Source organism: Quercus lobata, chromosome 4 (assembly GCF_001633185.2).
Source record: "Quercus lobata isolate SW786 chromosome 4, ValleyOak3.0 Primary Assembly, whole genome shotgun sequence".
Classification (NCBI taxonomy): domain Eukaryota; kingdom Viridiplantae; phylum Streptophyta; class Magnoliopsida; order Fagales; family Fagaceae; genus Quercus; species Quercus lobata.
In genome coordinates, this window is record NC_044907.1 from 40,950,814 (window position 1) to 40,976,447 (window position 25,634).

Consider the following 25,634-nt stretch of genomic DNA (forward strand, 5'->3'; position numbering starts at 1 on the left):
GTGAATGGACTGCGTCTTTTGTGTAGGTCCCGTGTACTATTTACAGGACCCACAAATCTCACTTTTGAGTAACTTTTTCATTAAAATTGGGTCCCACAATACTATTCACACATTTAAAAATTATTTTGCTACAGTGTTTTCAGTTTTCAGTTTTCAGTTTCAGCAAAATAAGTTTTATCCAAACAGACTCTTAATATGGATACAAAACACATTTGCGATTGTGAATGGACTGCATCTTTTGTGTGGGTCCCGTGTACTGTTTACAGGACCCACAAGTATAAATTTCAGCAAATTTTTCTTTAAAATTGGGTTCCACGGTACTATTTACATATTTAAAATTATTTTACTACAGTATTTTTTTTTTCAATAATAAGCGATATCCAAACAGACAAGTTAAAAAATAAGCTTGTCTAAAAAAAATTTATCAACTAGTGCCTAGCGGTAAATATACACTTATGGATCATTTTTTTTTTTTTTTTAGGAACACTTATGGATTAAGTGGTATCATAAGCTCATCCAAAAATATCCAATAACATTATACTGGATCATGTGGTATCATTTTGTTGAGGTAAAATATGTAAGCTGATAGAAATATATTAATTAATAATTATCCATTGATGTCCAAAAAAAACCACTAAATTTAATGAAAAGAGAAAAAGAAGAACAAAATGCTGGCTATGGGGTTCGAACCCATGCGCACTTATGTGCAGAAGATCTTAAGTCTTCCCCCTTAACCTCTCGGGCAAACCAGCTTCTCTGAACTCTAGCTGTACAGTTTAAATCTTTAATATCAGTCTAATGCGTTTCTACTTCCATTTACCTCTAGAATAGGAGAAATTATAGAGTCCTCTGATGAACCACGTCACTTGTCCACCATTCTACTAAAAAACTTCTACTTATTTAAAATTGCTGAGTCAGTAATTAATTTCTGTTTAAAAGAAATTTCTAACTAACAATTTTAAACATGTGGAAGTTTTTTAGTAGAATGGTAGACCACATCATTTGTCTACCATGTGGATTTTATAATTTCTCCTAAGATAGCGCACGGTTTTTTTTTTAATTCTTTTTTTTTTGTAAATATTTTATCAAAATTGGCATAGTTTGCTGTTCTTTATTAAAAGAACTAAGATTTGAACGGATGGAACATTAATTTCATTGTTGGGGGTCAAAGCATGAACAAAAAATTTCAATATTTAGGTTGTGTTTGGATAGCTTAGGGCATGTTTGTTTGTTTGTTTTTTTTTTTTTTCATCACTCCTCACTCAATTTTCGTCACTCCTCACTCATCACTTAAAATACCCCAACTCCCTACACCCCACCCGTTTGGCACCATCACTCAAATTTTTCAACTGTTTGTGGGCCCCATACTTGTAACTTAGTGCAGCTTTTACTTTTTTCTTTTTTTTTTCTTTTTTTCTTTTTTCCTTCAACCCCCAATACCCAAACTCACCGAACCCAGTGAAAAAAAAAAACAACAACAACAACAAACAAACAAATTTAATGAAGAAGACCAGACCAGACCCAGCATGAAAGGGAAAAGAAAAAAAAATAAGAAGAAGAAACCAAACTCACCGAACCCAGTGAAAAAAAAAAAAAAAAAAAAAAAAAAAGGTCAAAAGTTGCAGCTGAACTCTGACCGTAGGACCCTCAGTGTAGGTTTAATTACAGAAATGTCATTGAAAACTGAGTTATGGAAACTTAAAACACCTAAAATGTGTTTTCAGTTTCTATAACTCATCATTCAAAAATCAGAGAATTGAGTGATAGAAGCAAAAACCAAACGGACTTCTCAGCCATAAGTCCCACCATTTTTGAGTTATGAGTGATGAAAACAGAGTTATGAGTTATAGAAATAGCAAATCCAAATAGTCCCTTATTTTTTTGCTAACTTATTTTACTATTTAGCTTTTTTTGCTACTATTCATTGGTCCACTATACTTTTTGGTACTATTCATAGGTCCTACTATACTATTTCAACTAACTTTTACATTTATCTACAATACTTTCAGTAAAAAGTTTTTAATTTCAGCAAAATAAACGGATCCCAAACAGACCCTTAGTAATTTAAAAAAAAAATACCAATAATTCAAAATTATGTTAATATATAAAAATCCAAATGAGCATATCTTTAATATGAACAAAATGTAAATAAAATAAAATCTAAAAAATAATTGTTTTCTTTATACATCTTCATTCAATCACATGCCAAAGAAGAACTTGTGTTAAAATAAAAATAAATAAACTTGAAAATCATATGACTGATTCTACATTAAATTTTGTTAAATATCATTTTTCATTTAGTTGTGAACCCTAACTATGACAAGATTTATAAGCAAAAATGTCAAATTTTATACTTCGACTTCCTCATTATCTATAAATCCAAAAAAAAAGAAAAAAAAAGTATATATTATCTCTATTGTTTGTCCACTATTTTCCGAACTAAAATCTCTCTCTCTCTCTCTCTCTTTCTCTCTCCACACACACAAACAAAAGTTTGAAATTACTAGGCTTAAGTTGATCAACATTATGTTCTATAAAAATTTCCAATATTCTTCTTATGTGCTGCAAAGCTAACAAAAAAAAAAAAATTAAAACAAAATCATACCCACAAAGTTTAGGTAGAGCTAGATAGTAGCAAAAACCCACCTCTCAAAAAGTTCCAACTTTTAATTTTTGGTAAGCAAACAACCAAAATGTCAAACAAATAGTCATTTGAATTTTATTTTATTTAAAAAAAAAATTAAGAAGAAGAAGAAGAAAGCCAAACACATAGTTGTTTTAATTTTAAAATTTGTAAGGGGGTCAAGTTTAGAGATGGTATTACAAGTATCTATCCTCTCACATAGAAGTAGATCCCACACAGCTTGTGGGAACCCAATCCTATGTGAGAGGCACTATAAGACCCACTCTCATATGAGAGGATGAATATGTGTGTGTGTGTGTGTGTATGTGTGTGTGTGTGTGTGTGTGTGTGTGTGATGCCCCATTTTGATTGATAGTGTGTGTTGTATGGGTGTATGATAAGTCTCACATCGGGTATTTATTAGGAAAAATTGGGTTTTATTAACAACCACAATGAGCCTCAATTGTAATTAATTTTTACGAGGTACAGTGTAGATGAATGGGCCCAAACAAGTACTTTAGGGATTTAAGTGGAGAAAATTGTGATTCCTCAATTTAAATGATTGTGTGTGTTGTGTGACTCGAGCATTTACTGGTATAGCGAAAATAAGGCTAACATTTTTCCTAGGTCATTACCATATGAATTTCTCTGTGTTCCCACTGATCTAAACATAGTTTCGTCCTTGTTTAATACTCAATTAAATATCAAGAAATGAACACACTATTATCTTGAACTAGTAAGTTGCCCGTACGATTTACGGATAATTTTGTGATATTTTGTGTCTGTTTAGGAATAGCTTATTTAACTGAAACTGAAATTTTTTTGCTAAAAGTACTATAAATAAAGCTAGAAGGTAGTTGAAATAATACAATGGGATCCATGAATAGTACCAAAAAGTGCAATGAGACCTATAAATAATAGCAAAATTAAGCTAAAAAAAAAAAAAAAAACTGGCTTTTTAATTTGCACCAAACACACTTTATATAAAACGGTTTTGGATAATATTGTACATATATTATAAAGAAAAGTAAACTAAATTAAAGTAAAGAAAAATATACATTTTGAGATATTAAAAATTAGTTTAGTAACTTGTAGCCTTCTCAAGGTAAAATTTTTTTTTTTTTAAATCATGAAACCAAAAATTAATGCAAAAGAGTAACGAGACCATAAAAATCAACTAATTTGTATTGTGTTCACATAGAAATGGTGTAGGCAAGTGTGTATGCATGCATGTGTCTTATAGATGATTTAAAATTAAACCATGGTAGAATATAGTTTTACATTACGCACCAAATATTCTCTCTACTTATATCCCAAAACAAAAATTATCCAATCAAACTACCCAAACTTAAATCATATTTAAGCCCCTAATTTAAAAAGAAACAAGAAAAAAAAATTACTCATAGGTGTTTCGGCATCTTGATGGTGATGGGAGGCCAATAAAACAAAGGCGATGACCCCTCAGATTCTTTTTTCTCTCTCTTTCAAATGTTTTGTCAATTTCAAGTATTTTATTTTGGTAATATATAGTGAAATAGTGCGTTTTATTTAACAATCCATAACATTTTTGTGTCTCTTTATCTCTCTCTAGGGCATTCTTTGGTTAGTTATTACTATTAGTCCTTTATTTTTTTTATTTTTTAAAAAAACACTAAAACAGTGGGTATGCTAATAGACATGAAGAATAGAGAAGGTTGTGGTGTAAGTTTAGGCAATTAATGAGATATTAATGAGATAAAAGCAAAATAAGTTAATATGAACTTTTGAGTAACAATAAAAAAAAACTTAATGAAAGAGGTAAAAAAAATGCTTAATACAAAATTAGAGCGCTACATGGTAGAACCTCATGCACTCCTGCATGAGGTATCTGTTTTTATATATATATTGATAATTATTTTTATTATTTAAAAAAAAATACTAAAACAGTGGGTGTAGGGATAAAGGCCCAGAATGACATATTGGGCCTTGAACCTTTGTCCGGGACAGTTGAATTGTCCGAGGAGAAGCAAGTAGTTACCAGGATTTCCCACTGAGAGACTTATAAATGAGGGACGAACGGAATGTGATCCGAAGAGAGGCTCCTCCTCGAATATGATAATGACAGCTTAAGCACATATTCCAGCAACTTAAGTAACCCTCCAAAAAGCTCCAGCAATAGGAACATGTCTCATGAACATGTAAGAAGGAAGGAAACTCAAAAATATTTAAGGGAAAGCTGCTACCACCGCATTAAATGCACTACAGCTACTTTTTTGGCCGCATTTATGTGGAGAAGACCTCTGAACAGTGCTACCTCGGCGAACGCAACTCACAGAAAGCCAAAGAGAGTGTCTGATGAGACAGGTACTCAAGTAAGGGCTCAAATGATCAACAAGTGTAGGATCAAAATGTCCAAAGAGGGCTATATAATGTGAAAGACCCTCCATGGATGAGGGAGAGAAAAACTGTAAACAAATCTGTAATAGAGCTTTAAGTAGAAAATATTTAAGAATCAGCGTCCTTGGACCAATCCGAGAGCATTATTCCTTAACAAACTTCTGTCATCTTTCTCTTTTTAGGATTAAAACCTGTTTTTCTATTATTTGGTTCACGTAAGCCTAGTTTCCCAACCCATTCTCTACAAATTTATTGTTTTGGGTTGTTTTGGGCTTAAGTCCATATATCCGTTGGGCTAGAAGTCTAAAGCTGGTCCTTACAATTGATGTCGTCTGTGGGAAGGAATACTTGGGTGTTAGCGAGCTCAACATTCAACCATGGCAGGTTCAGACCTACGATAGGCAAAATCCAAAGGATCCCAACATCAAAATCCTTTCGACAACCTCGAGTGGAGAAGGGATCGAGAGGGGAGTGTGCATAGTGCCTGGACCGGAAGAAGCCAGTCACGAGGAAAGGGTCATCTTTCTCAAGAAGAGAATACCAAAGCGCTGCAGCTGGAAGTCGACCAGCTGAAGAGAAAGTTACGCCATGCACAGCGAAGGCAAGCCTCCTCCAGCCTAGACGCCTCCCCTGACGGGGAAGAGGATGGTAGCTATAGACGAAGGTCAAAGACCCCGCCCAGCGAGTCTTTCTCCTACGAAGAGGAGCACCACCACAAGCATAGGCATAAGTACCCCCTTCGAAAAGGTGTGGGAAACAACGATATGGGCAAGGCGTTGGATCAAATCTTCAAGTTGCCTTTCGCGCGAAGAATTGAGCGAGCAAAACTCCCCCGGCAGTTCACTTAACTCGCGTTTACCATGTATAGTGGCAAGACAGACCCCGTAGAGCATGTGAACCACTTCAATCAGAGAATGGTCGTCCATTCCAAAGATGAAGCCCTGATGTGCAAGGTCTTCCCATCCAGCCTAGGACCCGTAGCAATGAGATGGTTTGATAGCTTGAAAGCCGGTTCCATAAACTCCTTTAAGAAGCTCACCCAGGCATTTGGTTCTAGCTTCACCACTTGCAGTAAAGTCCCTCGACCCCTATCTTCCCTACAATCCATGAGTATGAGAGAGGGAGAGACCCTAAAAACATACTCCGACTGATATTGGGAGATGTACAATGAGATGAACGGTAACTTTAAAGATGTCACCATCAATACCTTCAAGAGCGGCCTCCCAATCGAGCATGGCTTAAGGAAGTCCCTAACAGGAAAACTTGTCACTAATCTACGCCAACTTGTGGACCGTATTGACAAGTATAAGAGGGTCGAGGAAGACCAGCAAATGGTAAAGGAAAGGATAAGGTTATCCATCAGGAAATGAGGGATTTCAGGTCGAACCGATACAATAATAGCCAGCCATGGAGAGATTTTGGTGGTCAGTCAGGACCTACCAACACTTAGGCGGTCAATGCAGTGTTTCGAGAACCTATGCACTAGGTTCTGGAGAAGGTTAAGAATGAGTCGTTCTTCAAATGGCCAAACAAGATGGTTGGGAACCCCTTGAGACGAAACCAAAACCTTTATTGCCAATACCATCAAGACCAGGGGCACACTACAGAGGATTGCAGGAATTTGTAGGACCATTTGGACCAGCTGGTCCGAGAAGGGAAGCTAAAACATCTATTGCATCACACCAATAACCGAGGGGGCCAAACAAATTCGGAACCTAGGAGGGATGATTCTTCAAGACCGCCCATGGGAACGATCAATGTCATCTTCATTGCCCCCGACAAGATCGGTTCTTGCCCCTTCCGAGTGATGTCTGTAGCTCGGCTTCCCTCCGAGAGCAATGATCTGAAGCCCAAAAAAGCCAGAGTGGAAATTCGACCAGTCCTGGGCTTCTCGGATGAGGACAAAATCGGAACCATTCAACCCCACACCGATGCTCTAGTGGTCACACTCAGGATAGGAGGGTATGATGTAAAGAGAATGTTGGTAGACCAAGGTAGCGCTATCGAGGTCATGTACCTTGACCTGTACAAGGGGCTGAGATTAAAACTCGAGGACCTGACAACCTACAATTCCCCTCTAATTAGTTTTGAGGGGAAGACTGTTATTCCAAAGGGTCAAATCAGACTACCCATACAGAATGGTTCGGAAGTGGTGGAGGTAAACTTCATCGTGGTGGATGCCTATTCTCCCTACACAGCTATTATGGTCAGGCCCTGGCTCCATGCTCTAAAATCCATTTCATCCACCCTGCACCAGAAAGTAAAATACCCCTCGGGGGGCCGCGTCAAAGAAATTGTGGGGAATCAACCTGTGGCTCAGCAATGCCTTGTGGCTGCCATCTCACAGCAACATGAAACTAGCTCCTCTGCCACTGCCAAAAGGGACTTATAGCAATCAAAAACCCAGGAGCCGCCATCCCATGAACCAGCCGAAAAGCCCAAATGCGAGGATTTGGAAAAATTTATCATAGGTGGTGATCCGGAAAAGTTCTTTCAGGTAGGGGCTAAACTACCCCCTCAAGAAAGGAAGAGCTATTGGTATTCCTCAATAGAAACATCGATGTGTTCGCATGGGACGATTATGAGGCTCTGGGGGTGAATCCAAATTTTATCTGCCATCATTTGAACGTTAACCCATCCATCATTGCTAAAAAGCAATCGCCTCAACGCCCATCCAAAGAACATGCAAACGCTGTTAGGGAAGAGGTGATGAAGCTTAAAAAGACAGAGGCTATCAAGGAGGTCTTTTACTCCGAATGGTTGGCCAATACCATAGTAGTGAAGAAGAAGAGCGGGAAGTGGCAAGTATGTGTGGACTTCACAAATTTGAATAAGGCCTGCCCAAAAGATCCCTTCCCTATGCCTCAAATAGACCAATTGGTAGATGCAACGGTCGGCCATCCTCAGATGAGCTTCTTAGATGCCTTTCAAAGGTACCATCAGATACCACTCGCCTTGGACGATAAGAAAAAACAGCATTTGTTACTCCCACTGGAAACTACCACTATAAGGTGATGCCATTCGGCTTAAAGAACATAGGTTCAACCTATCAAAGGATGATGACAAGAATGTTTGAATCCCAGTTGGGCAAAAGCATTGAGGTCTACATAAACGACATGATGGTGAAGAGTAAGGTGGTGTCCGAGCACGTTACAGACCTCAAAAGCATCTTTGAAATCCTAAGGAAACATAGGTTACGCTTAAACGCTTCCAAGTCTTCATTTGGTGTCGGATCAGGCAAGTTCCTAGGATACATGGTGACTCACCGAGGCATTGAGGTCAACCCCAATCAAATCAAAGCCATTAATAGTTTACGACCACCCTTAAATCCCAAAGAGGTCCAGAAGCTTACCGGAATGGCTGCCGCCCTGAATCGATTTATTTCTCGGTCGGCGGATAGGTGCAGACCTTTCTTCCTCTTGATGAAAAGGTGGAAAGGATTTGAATGGACTGAAGAGTATGCGTTGGCTTTCCAACAACTTAAAGAATATCTATCATGGCCACCTATCATGTCTAGTCTTGAGGTAGATGAGATCCTGTTCGCATACATCGTCATGGCCCCTCACGCTGTAAGTTTGGTTTTGCTACGAGTTGACAATGGCGTACAACAACCAATTTACTATGTAAGCAAATCACTACATGAGGCCGAGGTTCGGTATCTACCACTAGAAAAAGCCGTCTTGGCGGTGGTGCTTGGCACACGAAAGCTCCCCCATTACTTCCAAGTGCATACAGTTGTCGTCCTAACTTAGCTCCCACTCAAAGCTATACTTCGGAGTACTGATTACACAGGGAGGATTGCTAAATGGGGCATGATCCTAGGGGTTTTTGATATCAAATACATACCTCGTACCTTTGTCAAGGGCCAAGTCTGCCCCTAAGGGTTTTTTATATCAAATACATGCCTCGTACCTTTGTCAAGGGCCAGGTCCTCGCGGACCTGGTGGACGAGTTCGCCGAACCCCCATTGGAAGAAGTGACAGAAGCACAACACATGGATGGAAAGTCGGTTGGCATGATCTCCTAACAGGGCCCGCTATCCTAGAAAGTATATTTTGATGGCGCAGCAAACCAAAAGGGGTCTAGGGTGGGAATAGTATTAATATCCCCCAAGAAGATCACTATTGAGAAATCGCTAAGACTAGGATTCTCGACCACAAATAACAAGGCTGAATATGAGGCCCTGTTAATGGGAATGACCAGGGTTCAGAAAATGGGCAGGAAGGCGATAGAGATGTTCTTGGACTCAAGATTAGTCGTTGGCCAAGTAAAAGGTGAATTTAAGGCAATGGACGAAAGAATGCAGAGGTACTTAAGTCAGGTGAGGCACCTACGGTCAGGATTCGAATCTTTCAACTTGTTGCACTTCCCCAGAAGTGGAAACACCCATGCTGATTCCCTGGCCATGCTTGCTACCTCCTCGGTACAAGGTCTTCCTTGGGTCATCTTTGTGGAAGATTTGTACAAACCAACAGGGGTGGAGAAAGGAATGATCCATGTTCACCAAGTCAGGGTGGGGCTTAGCTGGATGGACCCTATAATATCATTCTTGAAGGACGACATCCTGCTTGAGGAAAAATTAGAAGCAATAAAGGTACGTAGGAAGGCTCCTCGGTTTTGGTTGTTCGAGGACCAAAAGCTATACAAACGCTCGTTTTCTAGGCCCTACTTGCTGTGCATACACCCTAAAGCAACAAAATTACTGCTGGAAGAGTTACACAGGGGGATCTATGGGAGCCACATCGGAGGTAGATCTTTGGCACACAGGGCCATCACTCAAGGTTATTGGTGGCCAAAAATGCAAAAGGAAGCACAAGAATATGTAAAGAAATGCGATCAATGTCAAAGGTTCGTGCCAAACATGCATCAACCGGGAGGAGTCCTTAATCCTCTGTCCAACCCTTGGCCGTTCGCGTAGTGGGGCTTAGACATCATAGGCCCTTTCCCCAAAGTAGCAGGTAACAAGAGATACCTGCTAGTCAGCACAGACTACTTCACCAAATGGGTTGAAGCTGAGCCCTTAGCAAACATTAGGGATGTGGACGCCAAGAGGTTTGTGTGGAAGAATATTGTCACCCAATTCGGAGTCCCTCATACCATCATCTCAAACAACGGCCTTCAATTCGATAGCAAATCTTTCAGGAAATACTGCTGTGACTTGGGAATCAAGAACAAATACTCTGCCCTAACCTATCCCCAAGGGAATGGTTAAGCTGAGGCCATTAACAAGGTCATAGTGAGTGGACTCAAGAAGAGATTGGACATTGCTAAGGGGAAATGGGTAGAAGAACTGCCACATGTCCTTTAGACATATCGAACCACGCCTCGCAAATCCACCGGGGAGACCCCCTTTTCGATGACATACGGCGTCGAGGCAGTTATTCCTCTGGAGAACGACTTCCCCACACTGAGGACTAGCTCTTTCAATATGAGCAATAATAGTGAATTACTAGAAAAGAGTTTAGACTTTATTGAAGAAAGAAGAGAGAACGCAATGGTTCAATTGGCATACTACCAACACAAGCGCAAACAGGGTTACGATGCCAATGTGAAGCTAAAGCCATTAGCGCCATGTGACTTTGTATTAAGAAATGTCCTAGGTACTGCAAAGAACCCAGCATGGGGAAAGCTAGGGCCCAATTGGGAAGGACCGTACCACATCACCTCAATGGCTGGTATAGGAGCGTATTTCTTAGAAGACTTAAATGAGCATGTAATATCACGCCCTTGGAATATAAACAACTTGAAAAGGTGCTATTATTAATGAAAGCTTTCTTTGTCAATACGTCCATTCATTGTATAAGTGCGTTGTTCTTCCTTTATAAGTATTTAAACAGAACATTAGTCATGCCTAAAGTCCTTGGACCAGATGCTTTGGGGAAATTAATACACTGTTACATATTTTATAAGTGTTTAAACAGAACCTTAGTCATGCCTGAAGTCCTCAGACCAGATGCTTTAGGGAAATTAATACACTATTACATATTTTATAAGTGTATAAACAGAACCTTAGTCATGCCTGAAGTCCTCGAACCAGATGTTTTGGGGAAATTAATACACTATTACATATTTTATAAGTGTTTAAACAGAACCTTAGTCATGCCTGAAGTCCTCGGACTAGATGCTATGGGGAAATTAATACACTGTTACATATTTTATAAGTGTATAAAAAGAACCTTAGTCATGCTTGATGTCCTCGAACCAAAGCCTTTGGGGAAATTAATACACTGTTACATATTTTATAAGTGTTTAAACAAAACCTCAGTCATGCCTGAAGTCCTTGGACCAGATACTTTAGGGAAAATTAATACACTGTTACATATTTTATAAGTGTTTAAACAAAACCTCAGTCATGCCTGAAGTCCTTGGACCAGATACTTTAGGGAAAATTAATACACTGTTACATATTTTATAAGTGTTTAAATAGAACACTATTATATCAAAAGATGCGATCAACATAATTAGATTGACCCAATACTTACCAACGTATTGTTGACTATTTTTAAGTATAAGAAAGCAACGACACAACGCCATTCATGATGTTGATAATCCTTAAAGCATATAAAATAAGTGCAAGAGATTTCCGAGATAAGAAAAAGGGGAAAGGCGTTTCTTTTAAATAAGATAAGTACATTACATTCGGACAAAAGTATTACCAAAAAATCCCTAAGAACTACAGAAAGTTCCTAAGTTCTAAGCCTATGCCTTGGGAGTAGGAGGATCTTGCTAGCCTAGCTGAGAGGAGGGAGCATCCTTAGCCTTGTTGTTAGCTTCCTTAGTCCCGGCCTCTGCTTCTTTTGCCTTGGTTGCAGCATCCTTGCCCTTGGCGGCATTTTTGACTTTTGAGGGGGACTTCTTCTCCTTACCCTTGCCCTGATCTTTGGACCCCTCGACCCCTTGTAATTGGTCACCAGCCAGGCTGGATCCCTATGGAACCTCGGAAAGAAGGATTGCAGCTTGAGTAGTCAGAGGCTGCTCCAAGGACTCAAGGGCAAGGGTAGAGGGAAGTGGAAGGCCGCTCGGGATTGCGCGGATATCAAGGTGGTAAAAGGTCTTTCCCTACTGCCTCCATTCTGAGTCTGCATGAACTCTTGCAATGTTAAGGGTTTCAGCCCATGTGGCATCATAGTAGTCCCTACATGCCTCAGCCAGCTCCTCAGTCAGCCTGGCTTGTGTCTCCTCTACGCCAAGGGTATAGGATACTTGCTTCTCGGCCTCCAATGCCTCATTTGCTAGCTAAGCTGCCACTTTGGCCTTCTGCAGCTCCACCTTCAGATCCAACACAAGTTGCTTAGAAGTGGCTAGCTCTATCTTTGTTTGATAAAGCAACTTGCGCTAATCCTTGGCTTGAGTCTTAGCATTCTTCAAGCCGGCCACGGTGCTATTCCGATCCCTCTCTGAGGCGGTCAACTTGGTGGCTAGATCTTTATTCTCCTCCTTTGCGGCCCCTAAAGCTTTCTCGGCATCAAGACGGAGGTTAGCCTCATGCCTGGCATCGTTCCTAGCTCTGTTGACCCACTCCTCAGCCACATAAACCTCCTGGGTAATCTGCATAAGAATAATAATGTCATCCCTTGCAAACAGACGAGAACAATATTTGCATACTAGTGCTAAAGTAAATAAAAGGACGAGAATTTGGACTTACCAGAGCAAGGTCCCTTTTTAGGGACAGGAAAAGGTCATGCTACTTCAGCTTCCTCAAGGCCTCCATATCCTTGGGTAGGAGAAGTGGCTACTCCAAGGACTCAGCCACATGTGCGGAATGACCCCTCTGATACTCCCTAACAGAGGCATTCTACGGAATCGCAACCCCATCAACCTCTAACCAAGGCGACCACACACGCTTTGGAAGTCGCATCTCGACCTGGTTCTGCTCTTCTCGACTATCCACGAATGAGGACCTCTTACCCTTTGGATCTTTAGCAGTCTTTTGCTATTTCGTGCCCTTCTGAGGGGGCAATTCTCCCTCCTCAATCTCTTGCAGTGGCCTCTTCTTCTTTAAGTCCCTCATCGCGTGCAGGCCTAGATCGGTAAGGAGAGGAGCGGGATGGGGAGGAAGAGTTGCAGGAACTTGGGATTTAGGTACTTCTTGTGAAGTTACCGCCTTGAACCTGGAGGCCATGAGGTCTCACAGGCTTCTCCTCTAGTTTAGAGCCATCTCTTCTTCCTCGGATTCAGAGTCAATCTAAGCAACCACTAGGCCCGGAGTGTTGGCTGCAGAAAGCTTGTCGATATCAGCCTCGGACTCTGAAAGTATTATCGACCTGCCTGAAGCTTCACCTTCGTCCTCAAGACGAAATTGGTCTATCTCGACCAAGAGGGACAAGTGTGCAGAATCTGTCCCCTCTATTGGAGCAGCTACTTCCTGGGGAACACGCTGGATGGGCAACTGGATGGGCGGAAGATCTCTCCAAGCAAGGAATCCTGGCTTAGATACGTCTATCCGGTTCAACCGAGAATCGCCAGCCTTTATTGCTTGACCTGCGTCCTGGAATATACGAGATAGAGGCTCGTAGTCCAAAATAAAATATTTTTGTCTTTTTGAAAATTTTCAATGTTTTTGGATTTTTTTTTTAATAAAAAAACAACCTAAAAAACAAAAAACAAAACATGTCCACAAACAATTGAAAGAATTAAATCAGGGACAAGTCAGCAACACTCACCTTGGAGAATCTTTTCTTACCCATATAGCACAAGTCTTCAGTTTTGTAGGTGAAAATCCATGAGAAGCAGAGTGTATTTGAGGGATTACACCAATCTTCTGAGAGAGACTGAAATCTTGCAAATTCCTTTCACAAGCCAACAAGCTCAAATTTTTCAAAAGAATATGAAACAATTTATATGGACTTATGGCAGGAGAAATATCATCACATATCCTAGATTGATATACAGAATGCTTAAATTTCAATTTATGACAATTAGGACGAATGTGACTGGAGACACCACAAAAGTGACAAACAGGAACAAATTTAGAAATATCAGTATTCCTAACAACAAATCTAGTCTCAGATTTCGGTTTTTGCCTCAATAAAGAACAATTTGGTCTAATATGACCAACAACACCACAAAGGTGACAGGTAGGCACAAAAACAGATTTATTATGCTCTCTAATAGTATGTTTAGACATAGGTTTAGAAATTTCAGCGTCTACATCAGAACTTTTACCTTTGTCTAACCTAACAAAATAAGCTTTTTCTTTATTATTCCTCTTAAAATGAGGGATATAAACTTTCTCAGTTTTAGGCTTAAGAGAAACAGAAATACTTCTGTTATCAACAGCAAGCTTGGTACTAGTCAAATTTTCAATTTTAGCTTTAGATTCAACTAACTCTTGTTCCAAGCTTTTCATCTTCTCATCTTAAGAGGAAATTTGATTTCTCAAAAATTCATTATTTTTATTAGATTCATCTAATTTAACAATCAATTCCTCTTTTTCAAGATTAGCCAATTTTAACTCTTCCTTGAATTTCTTAGCAATTTTCATAGATTTCAATAATTCCTTACGAAGAGTTTCACAGGCATCAATAAAATCAACAGAAGCATAAGCAGAAACATGATCAGAAAGACACTTCAAATTATCCATGATAATAGGGGTCAAGGATCAGCTCTTAAATTAAAAGATCTAAAACAAAAGAGCTACCCACTCTGATACCACTTGATAGTTTTTAGACCCCTTAAAAACACAATTGGATTAACCTAGGTAATTAGCCAAGTTGTTACTTAGTTCAAATTTCAAATCTTGGTTATCATAATCAAACAATCATATCATGCAAAACAGCGGAAAGATAAATAACACAATGATATGATCATCTAGGAAACCAAACCGGTAAAAACCTGGGAAGATTTAACCTAGCTATCCTCAAGGTAAACCTAAATCCACTATGAAAGAATCGAAGTTGTTCAACAGGACTTAGACCACTAACATCCTATTGCTACCCACCAGTAGAAACTTCCTGACACGACCACGTGCAAGCTCCGAAACCACGGACTCCTTCTTTCTTGGATTCTCCAGCAAGTACAAGCACACCTGTTTGTGTTTCTTTAAGTTCTTATGGCAGCAACTGAATGATCATCAAACTCTTGAAGAAATCTCCTTTTTGATAATCCTAAACTTGTGTAAAGGAAAACTCCTCACAGATTTCACAAGAGATTTACACAAACAGCAATATGAGCAACAACAAAACGTGGCTAGGGTTTGCCTTATATACCTAACAAAAACACAAAACTCTAAACGTTTTAAATAAACTAGGGCTGAATTGGAATTTTGTAGAAAAACGCATTTAACCCGATTTTCGATTGATCTAGCCTAAGCTTCGAATGATCAAACTAGGCCATGAAGCAATATTAATTTCTGCATCAACTTGTTCCAACTTTACATAAATGAACCAACTTTGAGCAAGTCTAAACACGACTATATATCTAGTTTTGATCATGGTTTGCCAACAATACACATTAGAGTTCTAAATACATAAGATCCTAAGTCTTTAGAACCTAACAATTTCAATTATTGTTTCGAATAGTTTTTAATTATTAAATTCAAGGGTTTTCCATTTAAATATATGTGATGAATTAAACCTTAAAGTTCAGTGTATTATTGAAAATCATTTTATATATATATATATATATTTTAGGTACCTCAACCATCTTCCATTCAATTATATATATGCATATTATCATACCTTAGTTTCACACATCATGCATTCATTATGTAACTTAAAAGTAAAATATTCATTTATTTTTATTATTTATTTTAAGTAAATTAATAAAAAAAAATTGTTTTTCTAGACAGGGATAAGACTACACCACCTCTTTTCTACAATATATGTTAAATTCATATCATTTTTCAGGCATATTCACACACCAAACGAAGGAATTATAATAAGAATTAGTTAGATAGAGGTAAGACTACACCACCTCTTTTCTATAATATATGTTAAATTCAAATCATTTTTCATGCATATTCACACACCACACAAAAGAATTATAATAAGAATTACCTAGACAGGGGTAAGACTACTCCACCTCTTTTCTACAATAAATATTAAATTTAGATCATTTTTCATGCATATACACACATGTAGCATGCAACGCACAAGACTTAAACTTGGTAGGGTGAAACTCACTCGAGTTTCAGTGCCTTCTTCCATGCTTTCAATGACAAAAATTAAATTCTCATGTGAGTCTCTCTCTACTTCAAATTTTTAAATGTTTAATAATTTAGATTGTTCTTAATTATTAAATTGAGGTTTCACTTAAACATTATTTCAATTATTATTTCGAATAGTTTTTAATTATTAAATTCAATGGTTTTCCATTTAAATATATGTGATTAATTGAGCCTTAAAGTTCAATGTATTATTGAAAATCATTATATATATATATATATATATATTTTAGGTACCTCTACCATCTTCCATTCAATTATATATATGCATATTATGATACCTTAGTTTCACACAGCATGCATTCATTATGTAATTTAAAAGTAAATTAATATAAAAATTATTTTTCTAGACAGGGATAAGACTGCACCACCTTTTTTCTACAATATATGTTAAATTCGGATAATTTTTCATGCATATTCACACGCTACACGAAGGAAGTATAATAAGAATTAGCTAGATAGAGGTAAGACTACACCACCTCTTTTCTACAATATATGTTAAATTCAAATCATTTTTCATGCATATTCACACGCTACACAAAGGAATTATAATAAGATTTACCTAGACAGGGGTAAGACTACTTCACCTCTTGTCTACAATAAATATTAAATTTAGATCATTTTTCATGCATATACACACACATGTAGCATGCAACGCACAAGACTTAAACTTTTAGTTTAAACTTAAACTTGGAAGGGTGGAACTCACTCGAGTTTCACTGCCTTCTTCCATGCTTTCAAGGACAAAAATTAAATTCTCATGTGAGTCTCTCTCTACTTCAAATACTTAAATGTTTAATAATTTAGATTGTTTTTAATTATTGAATTGAGGTTTCACTTAAACATTATTTCAATTATTGTTTCAAATAGCTTTTAATTATTAAATTCAAGAGTTTTCCATTTAAATATATGTGATTAATTGAGCCTTAAAGTTTTTTATTTTTTTTATTTTTTGAGAGAATTTCAACTTATGGCGTCTACTTCTAATAATAGCTTTTTATCATCAAATCAAGACACCAATCAGTTTTTGGTGTAAGCGAGAATTGAACTCCAGATCTCTTATACAACCATCAAAGATTTTACCAGTTGAGTTAATTGGAACCCACGAGCCTTAAAGTTCAATGTATTATTGAAAATCATTTTTTATATATATTTTAGGTACCTCTACCATCTTCCATTCAATTATATATATATGTGTGCATATTATAATACCTTAGTTTCACACAACATGCATTCATTATGTAACTTAAAAGTAAAATATTCATTTATTTTTATTATTTATTTTAAGTAAATTAATAAAAAAATTATTTACATATAAATTTTGATTAAACCATGCATCGCACGGGCATAATGCTAGTTCAATATAGAAAATTGGGGATGAGAGATATTTTATACAATTATGGATAATATTAATTCTTTTTTAGTAAATGGAGAAGATTAATTAAGGAGAAGATTATCCAAATTCTTTAATTATCGTTTGGCAGCATCTGAAAAAGGGTAACAATTTGCTCCATATTGACATATCAACTTATCAAGGGTGCCTTCTACTCAAAAAACAAAAAAACTTATCAAAGGTTGCCTAACTAATCTGGATATTTTTTCCCCCAAAAAAAAAAAAAAAATCTAATATGGATAATTAAGTAGAGTTTGCCTTCTTGAGGTTGCTGTGAATATTTGAAAATATTAATTTAATTTGTGAAAGTGTTCATTCTTTTTCTTTTGTTAGTGTGCCTTTGAAATGTAATAGAGTTGTTCTAACTCTTGCTAGTGTTGCCAAAAAGAAAGAGGAAGCCTATTCTTAATTTGAATAATTCCTCTCTTTTTTCTTCCCAATTATACATAGTGATATTTAATCAATAAAGTCTACTATCGATTCTTCTTCCAAAAAAAAAAAAGTATAATATAAGTTTCTCAATATATCTAATAGGGAAAATTTTGGCAAACAATTCTTCCCCAAATCTATATATATATATATATATATATAAAACCGAAGCCTCTGCTCTCTCCACAATTTTCCACATCAGCATTTTTTATTTATATTTTTTTATTAAAAAAATAATTAATAAACTATTAATTAATTATCTAATAGTAGGCCGTAGCTTCAAGTTGATCAGGACACAATACCGTAGCTTCATGTTGATCAGGACACAATATGAGACTTGATTTTAAAATTAATAAACTAATTAAAAAACCTATCTTTCTTCCCCAAAGGCAAACCCGATAGAATTCTTGAAACAAACCTAACTAAAAAACCTCTCTTTCTTCCCCAAAAGCAAACCCATTAAAACTCCTTAAACAAACCTATTTTGCTAGCAGACTAAAGAATCAACGAAGAAACAACAAATCAAGCAAAAGATTGTTATCTATCCTCTCTCAAACGCTGACCCAAGCACGACCATGGGTGTTCCTCTCTCAAACGCAGACCCAAGCTCAACCATGAGTGCCAACGTTTTCAATCTTCGACCCGGCCGCCATATCAGATCATTCTCTCTGGGTATTTCTCAATTAATCTATGACTAATCTCTTTTCCTACTGTCTTCAATTAGGTTTTCTGTCAATTTAGGGATTTCAATTCCTAACCCTTTTTTCCTCTCTATTCTTTTTTGTTGAAGTCAGGGAAACACTAATAGAAAATCAAATTCTACAAGTTTTGTAAGAACATATTGTGGATATGAATGGGTTTCGTAGTGGAGATAGTATTGAAGAGCCTCCCAACCCTCAAAATCTATCAACAATCCTACAGGTTTTGCTTTATCTTCAAGTTTTGCTTTATTTGCTATTTAGGTTTTTTTTAGCATATCCGATTTACCTTAGCTTAATTGTCTGTTTGGTGGAATAATTATTTGGCTACCTAAAATGCCAGCTTTCTGCCTCTTCATTATAGAGAAATAGGGAATTAAAAATGTGTTAATGAAATTTTTATTTCTTGCTTTATAATTAATTCTTAATTTGGTTTGTATTCTAGAGTTGATTGTATTTTGTAGTTTATAATTTTGAATTTGGTTGGATATTTTTATTATTATTTGTGAATTTGAAATTTAAAGTAGTTGAGTATGAGCATATTTGTAAACCTGTAGTTTGGCTTTGCGTGTGGTTCTAATATATATCAAATTTCAGGAAGGGGTTACTCAGTATGTGGTTTGACTTATAAAACTTCAATGCTGCCCCATGATGGTCCTCTCAAGTTCTCACATTTTCTTATTTTGTATTTTAATTCCTTTTTCTATTTGGTTGGAGATTTGTATTTTTCTTTATATTTTTTGTTATTATTAGTAGCCTTGGTTGGAGTTTCTTAATTCCTATAAGATATTGTTTGAAATACAAAGTATTTTGGCTGAATTATTATGTAAGCCTCCAATTAAGAAGTTGTATAACTGACTGGAAACTCAGATTCAGTTTGTTATTTTCTATTTAATTATTGAATTCCCTGTAGATTTTTTGTTTAGGGCAGGGTTGGAGTAGACTATGTGTATCTGTGGGAGTCTTTTTCATATCATTATCGGTTTATTAAGTTTAATCTAAACTGTATATGCAATATTGTGGCTCTATTTGGATTTTGAAGTTTATTTTATATCAGAAGTATTTGCCATATAAAATATTAGTAGTAAATAGTGTTAGGGTATGAAAATATCAGAACACAAGTACTGTTTTACATATAATATACCCGGCTGGCTCTGGTAATTTAGTCTTTGCACATTTGTGATATCATTATAAATACAGCGTGTAGCTCTGGACAGGTGCTTCCGATAATTGGGTTATTGGATTTAATTTTGTGAATTCTTATCTGGGTTCATGTATGGCTGCCAATGTCTGAATTCTTATTGTAAGTTTTGCACAATTGGGTGTTGGTTACTTGAGATTTTAAGTTTATTTTAGGTTTCTAATTGTGATGGGAATGCCCTGTTTTAAACATATTGTCTTTCATTTCTATTTGCTGGGAAATCTAACTAAATATCCAGCACAAACTTTGTGATATTGATGGCTGACAGATCGTTATTATTCTACTGTTATAAGTATGAATATTTGATCTAAATTCAATGTGTTTCAAATCCTACTGTAGTTGCATGAGCCCTTTGTTGCATGCCATAAATGACCTACGAAAATCTTAGATTAAAATGAGAGGTAGCTAACCTAACTTCTAGCTAGCACTTCAATTCTTCAAGAGACAATGGATCCTCTGTAAATAAATTGAATCTATAAATATTGAAGCTGTAATGTCATGTGTTCTGTGCATTGTCCATACCCTCCTTGCTTAAGAAGTGTCCAACAATTACATGTGATAGGAGGGTCCATTGATGGGCCTGAAATTAACAATCTCAATTCTCCAGTTCATCTTTTCAATTTCAACGTTGACCATTACATTTTATGCATGAATGGCCTTTTTGTGATGGTATGAAAGTGTTTAATAAGGTCAGTTTAATTGGCTTTGCCAGCCCTGAGATGCAGTGCGTTTACATTGGAAGAAAGAAAGGGCCACTGCATTTCAAGCTGAATGCTAAATTGTACAATGTCATATATACATCATAGTATTCATTATTGTACCATAGATATAAGTTTATATATAGATAATTGTTTTTTTTTTAATGAATCTTGTGCATTGCAGGAGAGTATAACTTATTGTCAACAATACTATGTCTAATATCTTTATGTAATATAACAGGCTAGTGGAAAATAACCAACCAATAGTACAAATGCCAAAGCAATTCAAACCACAAGTGACAATTCAAGAAGAGATGAACATCAACAGAAGAACCATAAGTGAAATAACAAAAGTTATGTGGGACTCTGGTAATGAGGTAAGAAAAAAGAAAACCTTGAACAATAACATTGTGTCCTTAACATTGCTTTATGTAATATAGACCTGCTTTTACAAAAATTAACTATAAAATTATGAATTGATTGATATCAAATTCAATTTCTAGGAAACTATCTTTACCTGTTAGGAAAAGATTATAAACATTAAGATAGATAATTCTGGTTGGTATTTTATCTGTTGCGAAGTATGTCGTAAAAAGGTAAAATCAAGAGATGAATTTTTATGGTGCGACAATTGCAACAAAAAGGCATGCTTCCCAATCCCAAGGTATACAAAATGAAAATGTTTACTTTTTATATTAAAATACACAATAACTAATATGATATTAACATTATATATGTCATTTCTCTTATCAGGTATAGAATTCAAGAGCAATGTGCAACTCACACTAACATTTGTACTCAAGGAAAACTAAAGGACATATTCAGTGACTACTACAAAGCAACAAAGGAAGAAAATACAAAAAACGCTTTAAAGTTGTCTTTCAATTTATTTTAAATATTGATTAAGTAGTTCTTTAAATTTGTGTTTCATACATTTTATGGATAATATGGATAATTGAGGATGTTAAAGATTTAATTCTTCATTTTATTTTAAACTTATGTTTGATTTCTATTTTTTATTATGTAAATTAATGTTTCATATCAAGATTAATATTTCATATCAAGGATAGGAATCTATAAAAGTGGAATCCTAATGTACAAGCAAAGATGAAGAGAAAAAGAATAGCTTACATCTTTATACACTAGCTTTCCCGTGCATCGCACGGGTTAGCGACTAGTTATCTATATTCTCTAGATCAAATCATGGAGAAAGCTTACACCGGAACCTACGTGTTGTAAGAGGGATGCTACATGTAGCCGGTACATAGTATAATAGACTAGCTATAAGTGGGAAGTTTGTTAAAAGACTCTTGTACTAGTTCTATAATTATTTTTTTTCTTAAGGATAAAATCTAGACATTGCTACTTTTTTTTTTTTTTTTAAAGACAAAGCTACTTATAATTTCTCTTATTAAATTCGGCTTAAAAAAATTTCTCTTGTTAAATTTAAATGCATGACTAAAAGATGAATAAAGGTTATGCAACACAAATAATATTTTTTTTTTCAAAAGACAATAAAATTCAACGGGAACCATATATTTGAATTTAATAAGAGATTTAAGGAAAGACATGTAAGAAATTGTACTAAGAGCATGTTTGGTAGACTGTAATAGGCGCTATAATGTAATAGTTGTTTTTATGATTTAGTTATTCTTTAGTTTGGTAATGTTTTTATTACAAGGAATAGTCATTCCTTATGAATAGCTATTCTTCAAAATGAGGAATAACTATTCCTCTTTAAAAGATTGTATTAGCTATTCCTTAGTAAGTGCAATAATTTCAAAACTTAATATATTTCCAAATAAACAAACTTTCCATATACATCTAACAATTATAAAAGTAAAAAATCATAAAAAATAACACACATCACTCTTAAATTTAAAAATAAAATTTTTTAAGGAAATATAATTGTATGAGTAAGATATTTCCTAAAATAAATGTTAAGTTTCATTCTAATATTATAACTCACAACCAAACTAATGAATATGTTTAGTTATTACATTATAATACACTTTATTACTAGTAATAAAGATTACAATTCCTGTCGTAATCTCGATTCAGTATACCAAACGTACCCTAAGTTTTACTTTTTCCCTTCTTAAACCTTACTCTTTCTTTTCTTTCTTTCTTTTTTTCCTTTTTTTTTTTTTTTTTGTCAATTACAATAACATACAATAACATCTCTTATGATTTATGAAAATAATATTCTACCCTTTTAAGATTTCTATAAATGCAATAGATAAGTTTATGCTATCTCAGGATGTTACTTCCCTAACATAATTTTTTTTAAGAAAGACAGATTCTTACTCATTTGAACAAATTTCAAGGGGACAATATCATTTATACAAATCTCAAATAAGGAGAATGCTATTTTGTCCATAATTTGGATATAAATATTTTAAAATGTCTATATTCTGTTAGAAAATACCTAGACTTCTCTTTTTCATATGTGCATTTATAAAAACCTCAAAGAATAGTCATTTATTTACATTTAAGGAGAGTCTAAAAGTAGAGTCTACAGTTAAACTCACATGCAAAAATTGGATAAAAAAAACTTTATGACCATTCTAAGCATAAAATCCATATAAAAAGTAGGACTGTTCATGGGTTAGGTCAGTTTCAAGTATGACCTGCAACTCAACCTGATAAAACCCAAATCCGCCTATTTTTAATCTACCCAAAATTTTGGTTTAGTGGGCGGGTCTATTGGGTCTCGGACTAACTCTCAAGTCAAGCTTTGGGTCGATCTTTCTCTTTTTTTCCTTTTTCTTTTTTAGGGGGCTATTTTGGACTTTGGATTATTTCCTTATAAAAATAGACCTGAAATTATGAAAGAAATTTTATTCAAATATCAAATACAAAATTACAAGAATATTTGACCCACAATACTTGGGAATTATTGTAAGCATTATTTCTTTGGATTGTAAAAGAAAACAAAATTAATTAATTCAATGCCAATCCAACAAAAACAAAATTCAAGTAATTAAAGCACTGAGTGACTGAAATAGTAATTTGGTTGGTACAACAATTACACCCCTATTAAGATAAGTTTAAATTCCTTCTAAAAGAAATGGATAAGTTTAAATTTATTCAAGAGAAAATCATTTGGCATTAATGACCCAACTCATTATAGCAATTTGAATTTATTCCCCTATTGATTTTTTTTTTGTCCTTCCAAAGTATAGTTTAAATTTCGAATTCGAAAGTTGTTGAGTTATATATATATATAAAACACACTCTACAAGCATTTATACTCAAAGAATGACCATCACGTCAAGGACGTGCAGTTGTAAAGTTAATGTCTTAAAGTTATGCCATTTGACACAAAATACAAATATGGAATAAATAATACATATAAAGAAAATGTATAAATATATATATATATATATATATATATATAATTACGTTACTAATATAGAAATCAAGCTACTGTACCACTAATTACATCATTTACTAACACTCTAGTTAAGAAAATTTTCTTTTATGTGCAAATTCTTAGAACCTAGTCAATGTGTAATAATAGAAAATATCATTTGAAATTTAAGGGACCAATTGTGCTTATTTTCGAAACTTAAAAGACCATTAGCGCTCATTTCAAATTTGAGGGACCAATAGTGTTCAATAAGTAAACTTCAGGGACCAAAAGTATATTTTTGTCAAACATTTTCTTCTTTATTTTTATTTTATTTATCCTTTTTCTTTTATATTTTTTGAACTTTAAGAAACATTGATAAAATAGAAAGTTTTTATTTTAAATTTTTTTTTAATGATGTTTGAGTTGTTTGACATATGCAAAAAATGCATTAATCTAAGTGTATATGTGTATAAAGTTTCCTGAGACTTGAAACTCAGCATTTGCCCTCTACACCCCACAATCACTTATACTTATAGAATGACCATCACGTTAAGGATACACAATGGTATAGTTGTAAAGTTAATGTCTTAAAGTTATGCCATTTGACACTAAATACAAATATGGAATAAATAATACATATAAAGAAAATGTGTATATATATATATATATATATTTATGACGTTACTAATATAAAAATCAAGCTATCATACCACTAATTACCTCATTTAATAATGGAAAATATCATTCGAAACTTAAGGGACCAATTATACTTATTTTTTAAACTTAAAAGACCATTAGTGCTAATTTCAAATTTGAGGGACCAAAAGCGCTCAATAGGTAAACTTCAAGGACCAAAAGTATATTTTTGTCAAACATTTTCTTCTTTATTTTTATTTTATTTATCCTTTTTCTTTTATATTTTTTGAACTTTAAGAAACATTGAAAAAATAGAAAGTTTTTATTTTATATTTTTTTTAATGATGTTTCAGTCATTTGACATATGCAAAAAATGCATTAAAAAGCAATAATTATGAGCATTTAATATTAGAGTGCAAGACTGGGAGATTGTGTTAAAAGGAGAGAGAGAGAAAATAAGGAAACAGATGACAACTTATCCCATGAATTAGAAATTAATTTCAAAAAAAGGGGGAAAGGGAGTTTTGAAAATTAATTATTTTAGCCAAATTTAAAATCGAAATGGAATTTTCATTTGGAATTAAGGTTTAATGGAAGAATAAATGACTTAAAAGAAACCTTAATTTTCAAAAGACTTTCATTAGCTAATACACTAATCCCAAAATTTAAGAACCTTTTCTCTCGAAATTTAAGAACCCTTTCTCGAAATTTTCAAAAGATTTGGAACATTTATGGCTTTTGATAGTGTTTTGAGGTGCTACAACACGACATTGCAATATAAGGGGGAGGGACATTGTATTGATTTGAGAAAAGTGCTAATCACATCCATACTTACACCATTAAAGGATTAGTCAACTTGCAATCGAGGCTTCTCGAAAACAAATATAAACCTAAAATCCACCTAATAAACACTTAATGTGGTACGCAACACATGCCCACACTACACACACTCAAACAATCCAATCTAATCTAGTCAAGTTCACACAATTTGAATAACATTGTGCTTGTGTGTGACTAGTGATATCTAGATCTATCATTTGAGAAAATTAGGAAAGTAATAT

The 25,634-nt window shown here is 35.0% G+C and overlaps 1 protein-coding gene, 1 long non-coding RNA gene and 1 other non-coding gene across 4 annotated transcripts; 2 read left to right on the top strand and 1 right to left on the bottom strand.

Annotated features, from left to right (window-relative positions):
• Positions 1 to 669: 669 nt before the first annotated feature.
• On the bottom strand, positions 670 to 752 carry TRNAL-UAA. The gene has a single exon. It is a non-coding gene; the product is annotated as a tRNA-Leu (tRNA).
• A 5,991-nt stretch (positions 753 to 6,743) lies between these two features.
• LOC115985197 lies at positions 6,744 to 7,391 on the top strand. Its single transcript, XM_031108164.1, has one exon. It carries the CDS (start codon positions 6,744 to 6,746, stop codon positions 7,389 to 7,391), a length of 648 nt encoding a protein of 215 aa, XP_030964024.1.
• A 10,974-nt stretch (positions 7,392 to 18,365) lies between these two features.
• On the top strand, positions 18,366 to 21,546 carry LOC115987582. Of its 2 annotated transcripts, none has more exons than XR_004091148.1 (4): positions 18,366 to 18,657; positions 18,780 to 18,906; positions 20,824 to 20,959; positions 21,336 to 21,546. It is a non-coding gene; the product is annotated as an uncharacterized LOC115987582 (long non-coding RNA). The 2 variants fall into 2 exon arrangements; XR_004091147.1 differs by having other exon boundaries at positions 18,776 to 18,906; positions 21,336 to 21,545.
• The last annotated feature ends 4,088 nt before the right edge of the window (positions 21,547 to 25,634 follow it).

Bases quoted from the DNA above. Each gene is read 5' to 3' on its own strand.
- LOC115985197 (XM_031108164.1), top strand. From the start codon at position 6,744: ATGGGAACGATCAATGTCATCTTCATTGCCCCCGACAAGATCGGTTCT.